The sequence below is a fragment of the Phocoena sinus genome, chromosome 8 (assembly GCF_008692025.1).
Source record: "Phocoena sinus isolate mPhoSin1 chromosome 8, mPhoSin1.pri, whole genome shotgun sequence".
Lineage (NCBI taxonomy): Eukaryota > Metazoa > Chordata > Mammalia > Artiodactyla > Phocoenidae > Phocoena > Phocoena sinus.
In genome coordinates, this window is record NC_045770.1 from 65816992 (window position 1) to 65836775 (window position 19784).

General features: G+C 49.4%; 2 protein-coding genes across 4 annotated transcripts in view; one reads left to right on the plus strand and one right to left on the minus strand.

Moving 5' to 3' along the window:
• The window catches only part of LOC116757646 (dihydrofolate reductase-like), a 29198-nt gene extending 14668 nt beyond the window's left edge, over positions 1–14530 (plus strand). Inside the window, 6 exon segments of the mRNA XM_032639611.1 lie at positions 12555–12630; positions 12935–12989; positions 13228–13342; positions 13945–14139; positions 14141–14451; positions 14454–14530. Of these exon segments, the coding sequence (XP_032495502.1) occupies positions 12555–12630; positions 12935–12989; positions 13228–13342; positions 13945–14139; positions 14141–14451; positions 14454–14530 (829 nt within the window).
• The window catches only part of GALNT18 (polypeptide N-acetylgalactosaminyltransferase 18), a 353141-nt gene that overhangs the window by 265448 nt on the left and 67909 nt on the right, over positions 1–19784 (minus strand). The window lies entirely within an intron of this gene.

Consider the following 19784-nt stretch of genomic DNA (forward strand, 5'->3'; position numbering starts at 1 on the left):
TATATATATATATATACACACATACACACACACACACACTTTTTTTTAACAAGTCTAAATGTATTTATAAAACCAGGTTTCATTTTCTCTGTTTTGCTTTCTCAAGCAGAGTTTTCTGGACCTAACAAATCCCACCCCCCAACCGCCAATCTTGTATGACCCCATCAAGCCAGGCATCTGTAATATAGGCTGTCTCCTATTTACTGCCTGATGGACACTAATGACTATCTATTTGCTTTAACTGTGAGTGGTAAAAGCCTGTCAAACTCAGGCACCCTGGCCAAAGACAGACAGAAGAGTCCCTATAGTTGCCCCTGCCCAAAACACTGACATCTCTAGATGCCAGGCAGGCAGGTGGCTGAGTATTTCTTGGGCACTTTCTACATGTTGGACAGGGTGCTGAGCACTTTATCTGGGTTATCTCATTTAATCCTTGTGACAACCCCATCAGGTAGATCCTATGATTACCCCCATTTTACAGAGGAGGAAACTGAGACTTAGAGAATGTTATGGAAAGCCTATAAAGAGTAGGTGTCATATGAATAGAGTGTTACAGGATAACTAGCGACTAGCCAGGGGTTCAAAGAGAGGAAGGCCACCCAAGCAAACTGAACAACACGGATGAAGCCATGGAAATGAGGAAGACTACAGCTGGCCCTTGAACAATGAGAGTGTGAACTGTGCAGGTCCACTAATACCTGGATAGTTTTCCATAGTAAATGCGACAGTACTGCACGATCCATAGTTGGTTGAATCTGTGGATGTGACCGAACCACAGATAGAAGGGCTATCTATAAATTACAGGTGGATTAACCTGTTGTTCAAGGGTCAACTATACTGTGTGTCTGGGGAAAGGTACAGAACAGGACGGCTTAGGCACACGGTACTTAGGTAGAATTGCCTAAAAATAAATCTGGGAAGGTTAGCCAAGGCCAAATTGTGAAGGGACTCAAATTTCATGCTCAAGCGTTTGGGCCTCTGACTCCAGGGACTGGACAAGTAACAAAGGAGGAAAGTGAGCAGGTGTGAGACAATAAGGAGTGGTGAGGACAGTGGCAAACGGGAAGGTACACACCCTTCAGTATGTAAAAGTATTCAAATTCTTTTTTTTTTTTTGGTAAGTGCGAGCTGAATTTGGCTCTTAGAACATCAGCTTACAAACACTAATAGTGAGAAGCTGATAAGATGCTTAACAAGGGAATCATGTGGTTGGATCTCTTATTTTAGAGAGCTCCTCTGGCAACAGCGTGGATGACAGGCTCTGTGGGACAAGACTGAGGGCAAGAAAACCACTGGGGAAGAAGATGCAGGAAAGCAGCAAGAGATGATGCCAGGCAGGGCCCGGGTGACGGCAGTGGGGGGACAAAGTAATGGATCTGAGAAGGAAACATTAAGGAGAAAGAAACTGGCAGGACTTGAAAGCAATCAGGATGTAGGGGCGGAACGGTATGGGGGTTTTAAATATAATACCCAGGTTTGTGGTACAGACCACAGGGCAAAGATTTTTGTTAAACCCAGGGGGTAAGGGAGAAGAAGATAACGAGAGTTATTTTAGACAGGCTGATGGGCAAAGCTTTGACATTTCTGCTACCAAGCGAGGCCCACAGGGCTGATATGGGTCTTGGTCAAGACGCCTTGCTATCTGCATGGCTGAACAGCTGATGGGCCCACCCAAGATGTGCTCTTCAGCTACTGCAGAGGACAACCTCTGCTGTATTACACAGGGGTGACCAAAAGCTCCCGGAGGTCCTAAGACTGGTGCCTATCCCCATGCTGTGCCAGGACACCCACTGATGCATGAGGTCACCAGATACTAGGTGTGATGGTAAATTTTGTGGGGCCATGACTGGGCCATAGAGTGTCCAGATATTTGATCAAACATTACTCTGGGTGTGTCTGTGAGAATGTTTCTGGATGTGATTAATATGGAATTTGGCAAACTGAGTAAAGCGGACTGTCCTCTTCTATGTGGGTGGGCCTCATCCAATCAGTTGAAGGCCTGAATAGAACAAAAAAGCTGACCCTCCACAAGTTATAGGAAACTCCTCCTGCATTACAGTTTGAGCTGGGATATCAGTCTTTTCTTGCTTTCAGACTGGGACTGAAACATTGGCTCTTCTTGGGACACGAGCCTGCTGGCTTTGGAACTGGAACTACACCAGCAGCTCTCTAGCTTGCTGTCTATAGATTTAGGGATTTCTCAGCCTCCATAATCATGTGAGCTAATTCCTTATAATAAATCTCTTTATTACACACACGCACGCACACACACCCTGTGGCGGTTCTGGTTTTCTGACTGATAAACCATATCAAAAAGGAGCAGGCCAGAACCCTGGCCCCTTGTCATCAGAGCTGGCTGGGCCAGCACGGGCTGCATGAAGAGTTACCTGAGTCTGAATGGGTCTAGTTCTCTCATGTAGGTTGGCCAGGAGAATATAAAACAAAGACAGGAGATGAGAGCTCCCCATTTACTGAGCACCTATTGTATGCTAGTCACACTGCTGGGGGCTTTTCATAGATCATTTATTTAAGCCTCACAGCAGGCCTAAGAGTTGGGCTCAAATATCCTCACTTTGTAGACAGAGAAACAAGGTTCAGGGCTTTAGCCAGTTACACAGCTGGCCTAGATGCAAATATGATTCCATCCTACTAAAGAGCTGTGTTCTCAGCACTCTCTACACTGCCTCCCTAGCCAAGTGCCTCCTCTAGGGATGGAAGAACAGCCAGGAGTGGAGAGAGGATGAATTTGACCATAGCATGCAAACTCCAGCTTGCATAGTCTAGTCCCAAAGTCCACAGGCGCCAGCCCTTCAGGGGACGAGATTGGCCAGGTATGGGCTCATGGAGGGGTGCGGTTTGATGTGTGGGACATGCATCCCACCCAGGCACTAATGAGTCATGCCAGCCTGGGATTCCTGGGGGAACTTGCAGCTCTGGAAGGAGTTCAGCCCTGCCCTCTCTCTTTGTATCTCTGTGATCCAGGGGGTCCTGGCACCAGGATGTGGTGCCTCCTGTCCCAGAACTGGCTGGGTACCCATGGCACAGAGTCACCAGCTCTGTCTCCACTCTGTGCTGAGCAAATCAATCTAACTTATCCAGAAGGGGATTAAGCTGGGTGCTACAGATGCGGTCAGCAATCTCCTCTAACAGGTTTACCTGTTCTGACCAAACACCAACTGCACGTGTCTGTAAGCGAGTGTATGTATGAGAGACTGTTCATAGGTGTGTGCCTGTGTATGAGTGTGTATACCTGTGTAGCTCTCCTTGGTTTTCACACTCAGTATGGATTTTGCTACAGAAATATGCCTGCATCTTCCAGAAGGTCCTCTGAGTCCAGTCCCTGGCACTGCAGGACTCTTGGGCAGGGCAGCTGGGAGATGGCTCCAGTACCACAGATCTACTTAAATCCCACATGAGCAGCTTTTCCTGGAGCCCAGGCCTTCCTCATTTGTCAGGAACTCCCCCCTCCTCCCGGGGGCAGACTTATTCACATGCAAAGCCCCTCACAGAAAGGCCAGGCCAGCAGAGAGGAACATTAGAGAGTTCAAGCTCGCTCTGCTCGCAAGCAACACAGGCCAATAAATTGAAGACAAGGTGCTGAGGCAAGGGATACGACTTTATTTGGAAAGCCGGCAGACTGAGAAGACGGCAGACTAAAGTCTCAAAATAACCATCTTATCAGGGTTTGCATGCCAGTTTCTTTTATAGCACAGAGAGGGGGAGGAACCGAGGAAGTAAAGTAAAAAGGCCATACGTTTTGCTAATATCCCCTGGAATGGCCAGCCTCGGGGAGGGGATGTGTTAATTTCTTCTGTCTTGCAGCCATCAGCGGGTGGACAGGGTCTGGATGTTTCCCTGATCAAAGGCATTTTGGTATAACATTCAGGCAGGGGGCATGGTTCCCCGAGGCAGGCCATTATGTATAGACAGTATCCTTTTAGTGAACAAAAGCAATGGGAAGCAAAGGTTAAAGTAAAAGAAACAGATCCAACATGTAGTCAGATATGGCTCTTCCTTGTTACAGGAGAAGCCCAGAGAGGGCAAATTCCAGCCCTTAAACGGGCAGGGCCGGGAACTAGCTCCCTGCCACCTTAATATCTGCTCAATAACTTAAGGCAATTTTTAAACGAAGTGGGCAAACGCCCTCCCTCAGCAGGTAACAGGAAGATAGACCCTTTCTCTCGGCTGCTGCTTCCGGGGCAGCCCTATTTCTGCCACCAGGAGATGCCTTCAAGGTGTGGACTCTCTCAGCAATATCAGGGCAATATTAACTGAACCCAAAACCAAACAGCACTCTGAACAGACATACTCAATGTGCAAATGGGCAAGACAGGCCCATAAGCTATCCGGGGTGCCTTTTGCAGTCTACCCTTCTGGAAGCCAACCTGCTCAAAAAAATTGTGCTGCAGGCATCTTACTGAGGAAAAGGAGTGGCAGACCATTGACCATTTAGTTGTGGAGCTCTCACAGGCCGCACGGAGCTAGGATTTGAGACAGAGGTCCCGACCACTGTTCTCTGCTGCCCACCACCTGGACTAAATCACCTGTGGGGTCCTTCAGAGTTCACAACCCAAGGCCACACTGGTCAGTTGTGCCAGCCTGCAGAGAGCACACACGCTCTTGTCAATCAACACTGCAAACAACATTGCAATCAACATTGCATCACCCAGCACTGCTGGGTGCTGACTGGAAGCTCAGCCTGGGGCCGCCAACTCCCAGTTCCTGGGAAAGCCCTGATGAGATGAAGCAGTGTTGGAGGGGGCAGAGCTGGGGATGTGAAGCCAAGGGGCCGGAGCCCAGTAGTGCCTCTGGGGCCTCGAGGAGGTGAGGGCGTGGCCAAGTCACTCACAGAGTCTGACACATGATGCCCATGTCCACTCCGAGCTGGGCACGCTCTGAGGACGTGACTCCAGCCAGCTGCAGCCCTTGCCCGGGGCCATCACTGTACCTCTCACGCCTCCTGAACACAGGCACTGGGGCAGAAAGAGAAAACACTACACATAGATTTATCTCAAATATGTACAAACCCACTGCTGCCTTCAGCAAAGACTAGGGAGGCTGGAAGCCAATCGTGGTTTCTCATAAACAACTGAGGCATTACAGTGTATGGGCTTTGAGAAAATCCTGCAGAAAGCCCCATCCAGAGGCCTCTCAGAGCCCTTCCCAGTGACATGTGGGGGGGGCTTGGGAATCATCCAGCTGCACCATGCCTGCCCAGCCCCCCTCCTGCCCGCTCGCCCCTCCTGCCTGCACGAAGAAGCTCTGGCTGGCCTATGTGTGCCTGTGCAGAAGCATCCACCATGCATATCCCTGCTGCTTACTCTCCATTTGCACCCTCTCAAGAGTCCACTCTTCGCTCTTCCCTGCCAGGCTCTGTTCCCTGGAAGGAGGCTCCTGCCTATAGCATCACCCAGCCTCCCTTGGTAGGGCTCAGCCAATGGGAGGCATGGCAGAAAATCGGAGCATAAGAGGAGAATGGTGGGGGGACACATCTCTGGCAGTATGCCATGTCCTTCTGTGACTATCGCTCCTGCCAGGCTGCATCACTTCCAAGACTCAGGCTCTCTCCTACCTTGGTAACACTATTTCTTCCCTTGTTCCACCAGCCCTAGGTGTGGCAGAGCTTCCTCGCATTGTGAGTCTCTGGACACCGCACCATTCTTGACCTTTAATTCCGTCTTTACCTCTTCGTTATGGCCTCTCTATGTGAAACAATGGGGTAAGTCCTGATTTGTGCCAGTTCCCTTCTGATAGGTATGAATGTACATGTCTATATGATGCACGTGTGTGTGTGAGTGTGGGTACAGGCAGGCTATATACACGTTCAGCCCTGTGCCTGCATCCCGACACACGCACGTGACTCAGCTTTTCCCTGAACTTCCAAGGCTGACAGAAGGAAACCATCTGTGGGCGTCCATCTCTGTATCCAAGAATTCCCAGTACCTGCTCCCATCCTGATGCCGTTTTGAAATGCTTAGTCTAGGTCTCTGCCTGACCCTACTCGATGGTAAACTCCTTGAGCGCAAGGAAAGAAGGGGGGAGTGGGAGACAGCAGGAAGGAGGAAGGGAGACGAAAGGAGAGAGGAGCAGAAGAAAAAGCTGACTACCATTCATTGAATACCTGCTATGGAGCCATTTCTCTATTCTAAAGACCATGTAGATAATCAGTCTCACTTTACAAGTGGCAAGCCCGGGCTCATAGGTCAGGGGAACAATTCAAAAACCACACAGCTAATGAGCAGTGGAGAATCATTCAACCGTAGGTGAGTGCAGGCCCTGCCCCATCCCAGGCCACCGTGCTGTTTTGTTGCCCCCCCCGCCAGGACCATAGTTACAGCCAAATAGCAGGTGCTCAATCAATGCTTGTAAAACTGAACTGAATCTGAGAAGGAAATCCAATGGCATGCTTAAGTCCAAAGAGAAAGCTCACAGTCCTGGAGAGGGCCAAACTGCTCAAGGCCTGAGCTCAGGTCGTCTTGAACAACACACAGATGGTGTCGGTGGCTGCAGTCCTACAGAAAACACCAGGGCTTCCCCGGAACTGCTTCGAGGCCGGTCCTTAGTCAAAGCCAGGGTGTTGGTAAGTTGCCAGACAAGGGCTTTCTGATGGTCAGATACATGGTTGAGAATCAGAGCATCAGGAGAACTGAGCTGCTAACACATCCCTCAGCCTACTCCCGAGCAAGGCTGGGGTGGGAACTCAACGGCAGATAATTTGCAGACAGTCTATGTCACTGATAGAAACTGAAATGCCAGGTGACTAAGTAGACAGCAATGAGGATGCTTAATAATTATAATAATAATGATAACTAGACATCCTCTGAAGGTCAGATGGCTCAAAGTTTGGGATCTGTTTGGGAGCCAAAGTGGGGCCTGGGCACACCTGCTCCATCATAGTGACCAGATGTCATCCTGGTCCCTTGTCTACCCCTGCTACTCCCCAGCCATTAGTTAATTTCTAGGCCCCTAAAAATCTTGCGGTTGTCTGGCCTCAGAAGTACCCGCCTATCTTGCCAAAACTAGTGAGAGCTCCTGCTAAGCTGCCCGCAGGAAGAAGCTCCATCTTCACAGCAACCCTAAAGTGTGATATATAGTGAACAGAGGAAAAACTGAGGCTAGGCCAATTTGCCAGCAGTCACGCAGCTGGTAAGTGATGGAATGGGATTCGAACCCAAGTCTGCCCTGTTCCAAATCCTGCCATCTCTGCCACACCCAATGATGCCAATGCCCTCCAATCCCATTCAAATGCCACAGTGCTTCTTATCCCCAAAGTAGAAGCGTGTAGGTCTCCCTAAGGAGCCACTGGGAGCGAGGTGACAGTGGCTCAGAGACAGACACAAAACATCTCCAGATCGGCAGAGCCGGCCCCCACGGCACTGACTCAGGGCTCACTGTGGGCAGCCTGGTCTCTCCACGATGCCGGCTCTCCACAGCAGCTATTTATAAACCTCATTTGTACAAACAGGACAGCGTATTCTGGCTTTTTCCCTGCACTTTAAATAACCAAGTTATGGATGACGGAAACAGAATGGAAATGTTATCCAAGCCCAGGTTTTCCCCGGGCGCACGTCTCTATATCCGATAGCTTCTCCTGCTGCCACTTCTAATAGACTCCTCTCCTCTCTGCCTCATTATCTCCTGCTCTCCTTTGTGCTCCTAAACAAAGGCAAGATGGGCACATAGCCAGGGCTTGCTTACCCCCGACCTGGCAGAGGGAGCAGCCATGCTCCCAGGCCCCTCAGGAAATGATAGTACAAAGACCTAACATGGATTGAGCCCTTCCTTACTAGGTGCCAGCACTGTACGTTGTCTCATTCAATCCTCACCATTCCCCATGCTATGACCCCTATTGTACAGATAAGGAAACAGGCTTAGAGAGGTCAAGCAGCTTGCCCAAGGTCACACAGCTGGAAAGTGATGAAGCCAAGACTCCAACTGGGGCAACCTGACCCTGGCATCCAGGCCTCTGACTATAGCCTGTTGGTTCAGGCCCCTGGCCACAGCTAGTCAGCCCTAACAAACTCCAGTGGTGATCCCTAACACCAAGGTAATGGCTCCCAAGGGAGGCCAATATTCAAAGAGGCAGAGGATGACCATGGGATCTCCCAGGGCCCTCTGCAAGCCAAATCTGGAGGCACTGAGCCCATGGCAGGTGTAATATGAAAGGAGAGCTCTGACCAGCCATTTGGTCTCACCCTTACCCTCAGTAATGGTTTTCAATCATTCAGTCAGTCATTCAACAAACATTTGCGGAATATCTACTCCATGCCAGACCCGGTGCTGCATGCTGCTCATGCAAAGGTAAAGATGACACAGTGTTGTCCTCAAGATGCTCAGCCAGTCAGGAAGACAGATGAGAACGCAGCGGCCGAGTCAAAGGCACCCACACGCCCAATGAGGTGCAGAACTATCCCTGCCCAAGACGTGCGGTTGCCACCCTACTGCCGTTCCGCATGGCTTGAAAACTTCCATCTTTTCCCCAATCCATCTTCTTTTCCCCTGGCATTTCCCTTGTTTTAATTAGTAGACAAATAGGACCTGTGCAATCCTTGCCAGCTTCTTGATGAGTTCTCCATGCTGTGCTTACAAATGCAACTGCAGACAAATTGCTCCTGCCACCTGTCCAGGGAGATATGCTGGTGGCCTTTAAATGTCTGACTCTGTTGATGCCCCTTATGTAGCAGGGTCCCATAAGGAGTCTGCCCGAATTTTCTTCAGTGTGGGAGGAAAACAGCTCAATGCAGTGGAGACAACAGGGGTGGGGAGCCAGCAGGCCTGGTTCGGGTCCTGGCTTTGCCATTGTCTTCTGAGCGACCCCAGGCAAGGCTGTTAACTTCTCTGAACCTCCATTTCCTTACCTTTAAATAGAGGAGATTGGATGAGGCACTCCACCAGGTCCCTTCCAAAGTCCCAGGGAGCATCACTGTGGCTCTCAGCCCACAGCCTGGTGCTTTCTATATAACACAAAAGAATGTGTGAAGAATTCTGTTGGTGAGGCAGACCCTGGCCCCACCAGCTGGAGACTTGGGCACTCTGGTACCCGGATAAAAGCATGAGATTCTGAGCGGGCAGACCTGGGCACTCCTGGTTCTGCCACAGAGCAGCTCTGAAACACTGGGCGAGTCAGTGAACCTAAAGGAGCCTCAGTTTACTCATCGGTAATATGATGACAACAATACTTTCTTCGTTGGGTTGATGTGAAAATTCATTTGAAATAATGTGATAGTTGGCATATGGCAAAGCTCTGGGTGCAGTCTCCTGGTCATTTTTTTCTGTGTTGCCTCTGTTGTCCTACAGGGCCAAGTTCCGATGTCCTAGGGCTGACCCCTTGTTCCCCTGGGCTCCAATTTCCAGGGCTGGGCCCTGAGCCGGTGCCACTCCTCAGGGAGCACGGCCCTGCTCTGCCCCAGCCGGATGGCTAGGCCCAGCTGCCATTGGCCGGACCTTCTGAGCTCCCACAGAAGGTCCTGCTAGGTCCGCCTGACCAACTGGTATGCAGTAACTTCCTCCTTGTAAGTGCGGGTACTGCCTACTGGCAGATGTGTTCCAGACCTCTTCTGCCACCTCGGTGACCCAGGCCCACCCAACCTGACCCGTAAGTGCATTTCCTGCCTGGCCCACTACTTCACTCTGTTTCTACCCTGGGGACCATGTACCATGCTGGGCTCTGCCCTGCTCCCTGCTCACTCAGAAACATGCGTTTCTGCCCATTCCCTCACTTCCTGCAACTGCTTCTGGAGTGCCCACAAGAGTCACATGAAATCACCAGGAGGCCCTTTACCATGTGGAGAGTAGTCCCTCCCCAAGGAGCTCCAAGCCCCTCACCCACATCCTGTCCAAACACATACACAGTAACTCATGGGTTGGTCCAAGCAAGCTGGTCTTTCAATCTCCATTCCCTCTCCAACTATTCTGGACTATTCTTTGAAGGAGTCTGTACAGGGAAAGACCTGAATTATCAAGACCTTGGGCTAGCCTGGGCCCATGGAAAAGACCACCCAGCAAAAAGAATAAGAAAAGGTTTCATTCATGGAGTCCCAGGCACTTTATATATATTACCTTGTTGAACTTGACCCAACAACTCAGTGACACAGGTACTGCTCTCACCTTTATTTTACCAAAGACAATCAGACCGGTTAGCAAAGTTCCCAAGATCATAACACTACTAGGTACCAGGCCAGGCTGTCCAGCCGGGTCTGCCCCAAGGCCCAGTGCTAAGCCACGTTGCTGTCCCACCTCCCAAGGGAGGCAAGGCAGGCTAACCTGGCAGGGCGGGGAGAAGAGGAAGGGGTACAGAGCTTCCCTTCCTTTGTCTTCCATCATCGCTCAAGACCTGATTGGACACGGCTGTTCTGGTCTCTGCTAATTCCTGCCTCCCCTACATCAGGTTCTTCCTCTATAGCTCTTCTGTCGAGAAAACCAGACCTTCAGCAACTCGAAACCTTGGAAAGAAAGATTGAGACAAAGGGAAAAGTCCCCCGGTGTCTACATGCCACTTAGATAGATCACAGCTAGAGAGATTCTCCAAAGACAAGGCTTTACAGAGTTTGCTAATGGGGTTCAGCAAAACGATGTTTTGCTTCATACATGGTGGTCACACACAGGGCTTCTTTCACCACCACTGTGGCTTGTTCAATTCCTTCAAGGCAGAACTGTGTGTCAGGAAAGAACAGGGCTTGGCTAAAGCCAGTCAGCATCATTACCTAAACTTCTTTACTTTCCTGGAATGCATGCGATGCCCACGCTCCCTGGATCTCCCAGGTCGTCTCATGCAGTTACATTTCACTCTCTACAGTGAAGGCTCGCTATGGGTCAGGCATTGTTGTAAGTGCTTCATCAATATTAACTCAGCCAATCCTTCTAACGACTCTGGGGGATAGGTGCTACTAATAGTCCTATTCCAAAAATAAGGAAACTGAGGACAGAGAAGTTGTATAACTTGCCCAAGGTCACACAGCTAGTAAGGGGCAGAGCTGTGATTCAAACCCAGACAGTCCAGTGCCACAGTCTGTATGTTTAACCACTGTGCTACCCCAGTCTGCATTTGCTAGGGAGTGTTCCATATACAAACACAGGCAGATATATCATTATACATTTATAACACGTTTAAAATGGATTGCCAAGTCAGAAAAAAAAAAAATCCCTTCTCTAACCATGCTTCTTAGGAGAGAGTTTAGAAATTGTGGTCACCCAGAGACAGGTGATCACGTTTTTAAGGGGAAAACATTGTGTAGGTCTGCATGGTGTCTAGACAGAAAGCTGAGGAGAAAGGATTTGTCCATGTGCATCTCCAGGGCTGCCCAGGGAAGAGTAGCATGATTTGAGGTGACGGCTCCAGCCCGGCCGTGGAGGAGAGCCAGCCACGAGGCTGGCCAGGGCTGGAAAAAAGAGCTTTTAAAGCAATGCTGCCCAAAATCTAGTCCTTGGACTTCCTGCAACAGGGTCACCTGAGGATTCTGTTACAAACACAGATTCAAAACCTTACCCCAGACCCATGAATGGGAATCTCTGGGGAGCGAGGGAGGAAGGAATGGGAGGGGTTATAACCCCCAACCCTGAATCTATAACAAGACCCCCGGGGGTTCCAATGACAGGGAAGTTTGGAATCCTCTGCTGTAAAACCTGACGTCTCTATTTGCCGTAAGTGTCTGTGCCCCAAGCACTCGGCCACCAGAATAAACCATGCCCTACAGCCCAGCCCCAGATACACGGCGGAGTACGATCTGATACTGATATAATCTATTAACATCAATCATGAGCGCTACTGATTATTAGCATTTACTGCGTGCCAGACACTGCTAGTGTGTTCCCTATCTTATCTGTGTGCATTCTCATCACAGCCTTGTGCTGTAGTTGTGGCCACCCTTGATTTGCTGATGATGAAACTAAGGCTTAGAGAGTCTGGGTGACTAGCTCAGGGCTACACAAAAAGCAAGCAGCGGAGATGGAATTCAAACCCGTTCCGTCACTTTGACCGTTCTGGCTCTGAGCACAAGGTCAGTGCTGCAAGCAGGCCACCCTCTGCCATCATCCCCAGTGCCACACTGGGGTTGGGAAGGCCACTGGGTGAGGAAGCTGCTCTTCCAGATGCGCATCCATTTCAGCCGATCCCCCAGGGGCATCTGTCCTCCTATTCTGACACCAGCCAACGTGCTGGGCCAATACCAGCTCCATTAGGCCCGAGTCTGCAGGATGGGAGAGGCCAGGGTGTCATCACCTGAGGCAAACACTTTGATGCTGGAAAAAACAAGCCTGAGGCCTCAGAGCCTGAGGGGCTCCTCTGGGGACCTCACACAGCTGGCCTTCTGCTGATGGAATGGCGTCCACTGACCTGAGGGGGAATCCTCAACTTCCAAGACGTGTGCCTCAGGAAGGCTGCTCACCCTTTCCGCAAATCTGTAAATGGTAACAATGACCACGGCCTCACTGGGTGTCCGGGAGGATTACAGTTGACCATATGGAAAAGGTGCTTTCCCGGCCCCCGGAACACACACTGTAGGTGCTCAGACCTCCCCCGCTTTCTCCTCCTTTTTCTTGGTATCATCCCCATCTAGACAGCGCTGCCAGATCTCCTACCCCAGCCCTCAGGACAGAAATTCCAAGAACCTGGGGGCTCCTTTGCTGGCAGGGGTACCCCACATTCGCCCACCCTCCCACCGTCAGAGCTCTGGAGGCCCTCAGCCTTCCTGTTTACTCAGCCCAGGATGTAGGCTTCCCAGCGGCAGGGCCGTAACTGTCTTGCTCTGTGCTCTTTCCCTGGGCTGAGAGAGTGCCCGGCAGGTAGTAGGTGCTCAGCTCATGCTGAATGAATGAATTCAATCATCTGACAAAAGGGAACTGTGCATTGGCTCTGCATGGGGCCCAGTGCTGATAACAAATCCATCTGGAGCTTGCGCTTCTGCCCTCACATCTGACACCCAGGCTCCCTCTCAAGGGCTCCAGACTGATGGAAGGCGCCTTCCTACCCACCGTGCTCCTCTTGCCTCGAAGTGCGGCTAAGTCAGCAGAGAAGCCTCACTCTTCTTCTCCCTTCACTTTTGTCCTGGGGACAAACCTCCCCGAGAGAGATGCTCAGACCATGGCCTCCTGGAACTTGCCATGTAGGCCCAGAGTTGGAGCTAAACCCAGAGGCCTCTCCTGACAAGGAAGCAAGTAGCCGTCTCTTGGTCTGGCCACCCCTCCAGAGAGCTGTCCTGACACATTCTTACTGCTCACATCCTCCTGCAGGAAAATCCACTTTCAACACAGGAAGAGACACAGGCCTGAGCCAGAGAAGCCTCACGCTCACCTCTCAGAAGGCCCCAGGAGGACCCAGCTCCAACAGTGGAAACACCACGCAGTCGTGAGGTTGGATTGCTAGGAGCACAGAGGGAAGCGGTCCACAGGGAAGCCTGAGAAGGGTTCCAGGGCCCCTGGCTCCCCACCAATGAACTAATGGATCCATCTCAACTACTTCAGTTTATTTACTGATCATTAAAGACTCGCCTCAAAAGTTGGAAGAAAACAAAAAAATGTCATGAAGAACCTAGGGGTAAGACAGGAATAAAGACACAGACCTACTAGAGAACGGACTTGAGGATATGGGGAGGGGGAAGGGTGAGCTGTGACAAAGCGAGAGAGAGGCATGGACATATATACACTACCAAACGTAAGGTAGATAGCTAGTGGGAAGCAGCCACATAGCACAGGGAGATCAGCTCGGTGCTTTGTGACCGCCTGGAGGGGTAGGATAGGGAGGGTGGGAGGGTGGGAGACGCAAGAGGGAAGCGATATGGGAACATATGTATATGTATAACTGATTCACTTTGTTATAAAGCAGAAACTAACACACCATTGTAAAGCAATTATACCCCAATAAAGATGTTAAAAAAAAAAAAAAAGCTGGAAGAGGAAAAATTTCACGCCAAGCTGGTGGGTAATCCCCATGTTGGTGTGACGTGCTAGCTCGGAAGTATTTTCTGCTGCTGTCGTTGTTCGTCCACTAAACTGCATTGTTGCTGGGTCCCAGAACACAGGCATAGGCAAGAACGGGGATCTGCCCTGGCCCTGGCTCAGGAAAGCCTACAGGTATTTCCAAAGAATGACCACAACCTCTTCAGTAGAAGGTAAACAGAATTTGGTGATTACGGGCAGGAAACCTGTTCTCCATTCCAGAGAAGAATGGACCTTTAAAGGACACAATTAATAGAGTTCTCAGTAGAGAACTCAAGGAACCTCCACAGGGAGCTCATTTTCTTGCCAAAAGTCTGGATGATGCCTTAAAACTTATTGAGCAACCAGAATTAACAAATCAAGTGGACATGGTTTGGATAGTGGGACGCAGTTCTGTTTATAAGGAAGCCATGAGCAGGCCAGGCCATCTTAGACTATTTGTGACAAGGATCATGCAGGAATTTGAAAGTGACACACTTTTTCCAGAAATTGATTTGGAAAAATACAAACTTCTCCCAGATATCCAGGTGTTCCTTCTGATGTCCAGGAGGAGAAAGGCATTAAGTACAGATTTGAAGTATATGAAAAGAACAATTAATGTGAAAGTGTCTTCTGATCTATTTCAAGCCTCCTCCTGCCCCCCCCCCAAATTATGTATTTTTTGTTGTAGAGACATTTGTTGACTTTAGATCTATGGATAATTATTTCTAAGCAAAGTACTTTTACTCCTCATTAATCTTAACTAGACTGTATCAGATACCATTTGTGAAACATTTCTTTGCTGTAACTGCCTGAATGCCCATCAGGAGTCAAGAATAGGTGACCAGCACCAGCCAAGGGTAGAACATCTACCAAGACAGCCCGAAGTGGGAGAGTCCCCTGGTAGCATGAGCTGAAACCAGAGCCTATAGAGCTAGGAGCTAGGCAGATGGGTCCAAAGGTCAGAAATGGATTACAAACAGAAGAGCTAGCATTCAGTTATTAAAATTAGATCAAAACAGGGACTGTGAATTACTTTATATCACACTCCTTAAAAAAATTCTGTTCACTCAGACCAGGAGTCAATAAGTTGAGAACTCCAGGATATTCCACAGGGGTAGTAAAGAGACAGGTACGAGACTACCTTTTCTGCTGTTAAAGGAGAAGGTCTAAGACCTTACAAAACTTTGTTTCTGATCTTCAATGAGATTGCATGGAATGTTACAATGATAGAACAAGAACTGGCTGCTCTTTACAAAAAAGAATAATCTAATATCAAGCATAATGGCTAAAATTAAAACTTCAAAGAGGTAATAAATTGAGAGTGAATACTGCTAGAAACCAACATTAGTAAGTTAGAAACTAAACTTCACAGAATTAAAAAATGAAAATTAAAACATGTTTTACCCATTATGTTAGCGAAGATTTAGATTAAGTACCCAAAAAGAAGAAAAATAGCATTTTCTGCCTTATAAATTAGTACAACTTTTTAGAATGTAAGTTAGCAATATCAATTAAAATTCAAAATATTCTGGGTTTGGACCCAGAACTTCCACTTCTAGAAATGAATCCTGAACAAAGAAATGGACCCAAGAGTACTTGTTGCAACTTTTTTTTTCAAACTTGGGAACAGCCCAAATGTTGATTAATAAGAAATACCAACCAATATGTCTATAAAATGTAACATTTGCAGCAGCTAAAAAGAATGAAGTACTGACAGAAAAACGCCCCAAACTGCTAAGTAAAAAAAGCAAATTGTGTATAATACTTAAAATGTTTAATAAATGTTCATATGTGGGGAAAAGCATGCAGCAAACTGTTAAAAAAAAGAAAAGCCGGAAGAAAAGCTATGTCTGGATCTTAGGGAGCAAAACAGAACAGAACAAAACCAGAGCACCAAAGTGTTAGCAGGTGCTGCCAGAAGAGGGGTTGGAAGTAAAGAAGACAGCGTCTCAGGCTACCGAGGAAGTCGATGGTGGACCGGAATTTTCTTTACACAAACATGATGTATGGCTTTGGGACACAGCACCTGGCAGAGACGAGGGGCACCTCTATTCCCAGTACCAACCCCAGGGAGGGTAGAAGAGGGCACTGGGCCAGGGACCAGAAAGCCATGGTGGCACTGCAGCCCAGCCCTTCCCAAGCTGGTCAACCTAGGATGAGGGGCTTAACCTCTCTGGGTCTCTGCTTCCTTCTCTGAAAACTGAAGGAGTTGGACTAGATTATCCTAAACACATTTTGTGGTGCCATAAACTCTTTTTCACTTCCGTGTCAACATTTTAGACAGAGATAGTCAGTTCTGTCATCTTCTCCAGCGCTGAGACGGTGTCCTTGTAACCTTGGCAAAGGGCCCTGGAAGGCGTGTGATAATTGTTTCTCTGCCTCGTTGCTATGGAAACTTGCAACTCTTGCATCCCTGGTGCTAGGACAATAGCCTGCCTGGAACTCCTGGGTGGTTTAGGTTTGTTTTGTCCACATGCATTGTGGGCACACTGAAGTTTTCCCAGAGCTGAAGGTGGTGGCTTGCTGATATGAGTCACTGACGTTCCCCCTTTAATTACCAAGTTTCACCAGAAAGCTTGGGATCATGACAAGCGCGTTAGCAGTGCTGATGCTGCACCGAGGGGCTCCCACAATTAGCGCACCCCTAGGCCCTGGAAACTGATTCCTGATCTGCCTTCTGCAGGTTCCCCTTGGCTTGCTCTGAGACTTTGGGGTGACCCTTTATACTTTCCTGCCACCTCTAATGAGACATACGCTTCAAAAAGTTGCCCTCAACAAGCACTGAAAGATACAGCAGCACCTCTGTGTGACTCCCTCTGATCATGAAAACACATCAACTCAGCAGACACGTGTGTCAGAAAGCAGGTCTTCTAGTGCCCAAACAGAAAAGTGTAGTCGGCAGAAAGGCTGCTGATGGCGGTGCTGTATACTCAAATTCTGTTTTGTCAGAGAGGGAAAACGGGTTAGAAAAATCCTCCCCGTCTATAGTAACCCTATAAAATGCATCAGATTTGCTCCAAGGTTTGTGCAATGTTACAACTCTCTTTTCAATAGTGGTAGTGAATTTGGAAACCAGAAATGTTATCACTGAGGCATGCCGCCTGGCTCCTGATGAAACAGAGCAAGCAACAGGCTTCCTGGCTTGCCCACATCCAGTCCTGAGACCACAGCGTTCCCCACTGGCTGAGATTAATGGGGTGACACTGTGGCTGCCAACATTTCTCACTGTCCCACTCTGCACCTATAAGCTCTTTCACCCTCCCTCCCCAAACAGGGCAACCTGCCACCGCCTGAACAACTGCCTGCATTTCCACGCATGCTTCACACGCAGAATCAACCCCAACTCCTCTCTCTCACCTTCCCATACCTGGTTGGTCACCAAGTCTTCCTCAAACTCCACCTCTATTTCCTCCACTACTGTGCTAGTTCCCACCCACGGCCTTTCTCACCTGCACTCATCCAGTCATCTCCCAGTTGGACTCCTTGCCTTCAGCCTTACCCTCTCCAAGCCATCCTCCACCAGCGTGCTCTTTCTAAACCGCAGATCTCATCATGCCACGCTATTTATTGTTCTTCCGTGGCTCTCCAAGGCTTGCACCATCAAGTCGTAATCCATTAGCCCGACATATAAGGCCCTTCCTGCACTGGCCCCCGCCCCGGGCCACCACTGTGGGAACAGTTCTTCATCTAGCCCAACCCCCCTCCTCTTAAAACCTTCCCTCACCCTCTCTACCCTACCGGATAGAGCAAGTCATAGCCACCTCTGTGCTACCATAGCAACCTGGGCTTCCTCCCCTTAGCGCTCCTAGTTCCACGACATCTGCATGTTTCTTTAGATATCTGTCTCACCTCCAGACCATGAGCTCTTTGTGGGCAGGGACCCCAACTTAGTCATTCTTGCAAAGAGCACGGTGCTGGCACACACTTAACCATTTTTCAATGAATGAATGAATAAAAAATACATGAATGAAGAACCTGCCATATGCTACTTGCTTTTCACATGCAAGTATAACTTTTCACATGTAGAATAACTCTTTCCACACCCTAGTTACAGAAAGCAAACAAGCCAAGCTCAAAGAGGAAGAACCTGGCTATCGAGAAGAGAATGTGGAGTGAAGAGGTGAAGAGTTAAGCTGCTTGGGTTCAAATCCTACCTCTACCATTTTCTAGCTGTGTGACTTCAGTCAACTTTCTTCACTTCTCTGAGCATCCGGAGGAAGAGTAAATAATCTGACCTTCCTCATAGGTTGTTGTAAGCATTAAATGTTACATAAAGTATGTGGGAAGGGTCTGGTGCAAGGCAAGTGCTCAATGTTAGTTACTATTATTAGGGAGGCACCGGCTTCCCAGGTATTTCTGCCATTTAGAGAACAATGAGCTCTGCCTGAATGGCTGCCGTGTCTTAGATGTTTCTAGAGCCTCCATTTCAGGAAGTTGTTGAGTTAATTCCAGCCTTGCTGATCTGTGACAAGTGTGGGTCCTCAGGCGCAGAACCCAAGGAAGGGTCTCAGGGAAAATGGCATCTCTGGCATAGGTGTCCACCATCGGAGCTTCATCCCCATCTCCTAATTGGGCCACCTCAGGCCCCAGTCCTGTGCCCACTCCCCTGGCTGGCTGAAATGACAGGGGCTCGGTGCAGGGTAAAGGGGGCTCAGTGGGGACTCTGGGAACCCTGCAGTCAGGAGATTGTCATGCCTTCAATATCTGGGTGGGGATGTCCCTTCTCTGCTACGGTCTTAGCCTGTTCAAGCTGCCAGATCAAAATACCTGTGTGGCTTAGAAACAACAGAAAGTTATTTCTGACAGTTATGGAGACAGGAATTCCAAGATCAAGATGCCAGCATGGCTGTGTTTTGGTGAGGGCCCTCTTCCTGGTTCATAGCCAGCACCTTCTCTCTGCATCCACACAGATGAAAGGGGCTGGGGATCTCTCTGGAGCCTCTTTCATAAGGGCACTAATCCCATTCCCGAGGGCTCCACCCCATAACCTAATCTCCTCCCAAAGGCCTCACCTACTAATACCATCATCTGGGGGGTTAGGATTTCAACATATGAATCTGGCGGGGGGGGGACTCAAACATTCAGACCATAGCAGCTACCCTGTGCCCGTCGTCTGCACCATCTCTGCACAGGGTGGTCACTCACAAGTGTTGCTGGAGCCTTTTTCACCCTGGGGGAATGGGGTGAGGCAGGCCAGGGGTGTGGGGAAGAGGACAGGAAAGAGTGGCACGGGGAAGGGCCTGGCTTTAGCATTCAGCACACCAGCCCCGAGGCTCAGCTTCGCCCCAGCTACCCACTGACCTGCACAAATTCCATCTCTCCCAGAGTTCCAGGCTTGTTCTTCTGTAAAGTGAAGGGCCCTAGGTTAGATCCCTGTCTCCTGCATCCTGTGGCTCAGGGACGTGACCTGGGCTTCAAATGTGTTGCAGGGGGTGGGGTGGGGGGACGGGAGAGGGTGCAGCATTGTTTCCCATGTCCTTCCCCCTACCTCCCATGCTGGTGCTTTGGGCTCTGGTGGCTTCCGGAAACACCCGTTCTTCTTCAGACAGGAAAAGCCTTTTCTAAATAATTTTTCCTCTCTCTAGGTCCAAGCCAAGAAACCTGGAACGATAAAAAGCCAGCCCAGTCTTCTGTCATGATTGTCTGCAAACCTAATAAAAATGGATGCCTTGGGCTCTGGAATGGTGAACACGTGTCTTCCTCATCAGCCTGAAGGTCCTCAGGCTTCAGTATCCCCTCCAAAGAAAAGAAGCAGATGGCCAGTGGGCCCAACCAGGACACCAAGACCCCATGCATGTGGGTGGCCCAGCCTCCTCTGGCTCTCAATTGTCAGCCTCAGAGAAACCAGGCACACTGTAATGGGAATGGAG